The following is a 3525-nucleotide window of genomic DNA, read 5'->3' on the forward strand; positions in this document are numbered from 1 at the left end:
TGCTTCCCTCTCCAAGTTACGCGCCCCCACCCCCCTCGCCCCAGCTGGGCAGCTTGTCCTAGCCCCAACCCCAACCCTCCCTCTCCCATACCCCTTCCCTTCCTCCTCCCCCAACCCCAACAGACTTACCAGGTGGAGGCAGCTGTGTCAGCTGCCTGTTTAGTCCATGGTCCAGTCTCCGAAACGGCACCAAATCTTTTGGATCTGATTCAGCCGAATTGAACTGGGACAGTGATTTGAATCTCCGAACTGAATCGCTGTCCTGCAAATCGGCCGAATCCGAAGCAAATACTGGCTGCTTTGCACAGGCCTAGTGCCTAAGGCCCTAGATTGTCTTACTCAAGCTCTGGACATCTGCATACCTCTTTAGAGTTTTAGTAGCTGGCTACTTCTCCAGCAGGACTCCGGTGGAAGCAATAGATTTAACCCCTTTTCCCCTGCTGCTACAAAGGCCTTTGAAAATACCAAAGGCCACTATTGTTATGATGCCCCCAAACATGACAAGTCTCTCTTCATTCAGTTCTATTAGAGGAGTAAATCGAATACAGAGAAGCCTGAAAGCCTTCTTAACAAGAAAATTCAAGTCATCATGTTAGACACCTTGTACAGCTCTGGCACGAAAAAACATGCTGGCTTTACACTACTTCATTGGTAATCAAGTCTCATACTTCATTGCAAGGGTTAGGATGAAATTCCTTTTCCCAGTATATAGCATTTCACAGCATGGGCTTTTCATCTTTTTCTGAAAAAAAAGTATTGATTAGGGATGAAAGCTGTTCCTGAGGTGATGGTCCAATAATCTGACCTCTGATCTGACATAGATTTCTCTCTTGTTGATATAGGTTTGCCAGACTTCAGCAGTGGGACAACTTCCGAGAGCCTTTTGAAAAGGCCAGACGGTTAATGAGGAGAACTAGTGCCTCGCTCTTTGCTGCTTATGGATGTTGCAGTTTCTTGGAGTGTCACATCCTTCGGCTACATAATCACGCTGAGATTAAACCTCAAAAGGTCCGAGAGACACGTACCAGGGTGCTAAAGGTGAGAGGGAGAGAAGGGGCAGTTCATGTTGTGGGGAAATCCTATAAAATGTAATATTCTAACAGTGGTAGACTAACATCATCTTGTACTGGGGCTAGATACAGTAAACCTCATCCAAAGATCAGAGATGTCAGACATGGGGGTCAATGAGCTTTGCATCAGGTCAATGGAGAGCAGCCTATAAAACAATATAAAAACTTTCAATTTTTGGCATAGTTGGTGGAAATTGGTCAAACATTATATATAATATTTGACTATATACAGCAAAAGCCTTGTTATCCGGCATGAGTGGGGTAAGGGGGTGGTGCTGGTTATCTAAAAATTGCGGTTACCCAAGGCAGGGGGTTTTGGCCACACGTGGCGTGGGGGAGGGGAAGGGGGGTGGCGGTGGCTGCATGCGGAGCAGCAGCAGCGCAGGGTGGTGGGTGGCGGTGGCCACTGCGTGAGAGCTCCCCCACCTCCTTCCCTGTGTTTGGCTGGCCAGCCAGCCAGAAATTCTGGTTAATAGAGTATTCCAGTTACTTAAATGCCAGTTAACACTGCTTTGATTGTATAATGTTTGACCAATGTTTTTATATAGATTCATAGACTTCATAGATTTCATAGACATCAGGGCTGGAAGGGACCTCGGAAGATCATCGAGTCCAGCCCCCTGCCCAAAGGGCAGGAAGTCAGCTGGGGTCATAGGATCCCAGCAAGATAAGCATCCAGTTTCATCTTGAAGGTGTTCAATGAAGGCGCTTGAACCACCTCCGGTGGCAGGCTGTTCCAGACCTTGGGGGCTCGGACAGTAAAGAAATTCTTCCTTATGTCCAGCCTGAAACGATCTTGAAGTAGTTTGTGACCATTCGACCTCGTCATCCCTTGGGGCGCTCTGGTGAACAAACGTTCCCCCAGATGCTGGTGGTCACCCCTGATAAACTTGTAGGTGGCCATCAGATCACCCCTAAGCCTGCGCTTTTTCAGGCTAAAGAGCCCCACGGCTCTCAGCCTGTCATCGTAGGGTCTGCTTCCCTGACCTCTGATCATGCACGTGGCTCTTCTCTGGACTCTCTCAAGCTTCTCCACATCCTTTTTGAATTGTGGAGCCCAAAACTGGACACAGTACTCCAGCTGCGGCCTCACTAAGGCCGAGTACAGGGGGAGAATGACGTCCCGGGATTTGCTTGAGAACCATCTATGGATGCAAGCCAGCGTTTTGGTCACTTTACTAGCCGCCGCATCACATTGCAGGCTCATGTTCATCTTGTGGTCAAAGATGACCCCCAAGTCTCTTTCTTCCATAGTGCTAGCCAACATAGCTGGGCTATGATGCTCGCCAGCTCCTTGAGTACCCTGGGGTGAAGATTGTCAGGGCCAGCTGACTTGAAGGTATCCAGCTTCTCAAGATGTTCCTTCAGAAAGTCAGCATTAAAGGAGGGCAGGGGATCACCCTCACCCGGACTTCCCGGCCCTGTAGCGGGCATGGGCGTCCCATGGGACTGATGAAAGACCGACGCAAAGTACCTATTTAATAGGTTGGCTTTTTCCTGGGCGTCAGTTGTCAGTTGCCCCATCTGGCTCAGCAGGGGTCCAATGTTGCCCCTGCTTTTCCTCCGGCTCCCCACATATCTGAAAAAGGACTTCTTATTGTCCTTGATGCTCAAAGCTAGCTGGAGTTCAGTTGCAGCCTTGGCTTTCCTGGTCTGCTCCCTACAGGACCGGACCAGTGCAGAATAATCCTCCTTGGAGGTGACTCCCATCCTCCACCCTTTGTAGGCCTTTCTTTTTAGCCTCAGGAGATCTGCTAGGTCCCTGGAGAGCCAGGGGGGCTGCTGTGCCCTCTTGCTGCCTTTCCTCCGAGATGGAATAGACTTAGTTTGTGCATTGAGGATCGCTCCCTTGAGGAGCAACCACTCCTCTTGAACTCCCCTCTCCCTGTGGTCACGGTCCCTTAGGGCCTCACTGACAAGCCTCCTGAGCTTGTCAAAGTCGGCTTTCCTGAAGTCAAAGACTTGCGCGTTGCTGACCGACTTGCCAGCTTTTCGGCGGATGGTGAAGGTGATCAGCTCATGGTCGCGGTCACCCAGCGTCCCATCGATCACTAGGTCGCCGACTAGGTCATCCCCAGTAGCCAGTACCAGGTCGAGCAGCGCTTTGCCTCTCGTTGGCCCATAGACTTCTTGAGTCAGGTAGAGGTCATCCACGCACGAGAGGAAGCTCTGCGACCGCTCAGATTTTGCTGAGCGATCCTCCCACGAGATGTCTGGGTAATTGAAGTCACCCATGACAACCATGGTCCTGGAGCAAGCTGCCTCAGCCAGTTCCTGGGCAAACTCCTGGTCAAGCTCAGGACTTTGGGTGGGAGGTCTGTAGCTCCGGGACCTAGCCTGTGCGCCATGAGCGTTCAAATATTACCACCGCTGGCTGTGCAATGATGTCAGCCAGTGCCTTCAGTACCCTTGGATGGAGCTCATCCGGGCCTGCCGACTTAAAGGCATCCAGTTC

The 3525-nt window shown here is 50.8% G+C and overlaps 1 protein-coding gene across 1 annotated transcript in view; it reads left to right on the top strand.

The window, feature by feature from the left end:
• The window catches only part of ADCY10 (adenylate cyclase 10), a 67065-nt gene that overhangs the window by 49969 nt on the left and 13571 nt on the right, over positions 1-3525 (top strand). The window contains exon 30 of the mRNA XM_025196728.1: positions 843-1038. Coding sequence (XP_025052513.1) covers positions 843-1038 — 196 coding nt within the window. The remainder of the gene's footprint in view (positions 1-842; positions 1039-3525) is intronic.

The sequence above is a fragment of the Alligator sinensis genome, unplaced genomic scaffold, assembly GCF_000455745.1.
Source record: "Alligator sinensis unplaced genomic scaffold, ASM45574v1 scaffold31_1, whole genome shotgun sequence".
NCBI lineage: Eukaryota > Metazoa > Chordata > Crocodylia > Alligatoridae > Alligator > Alligator sinensis.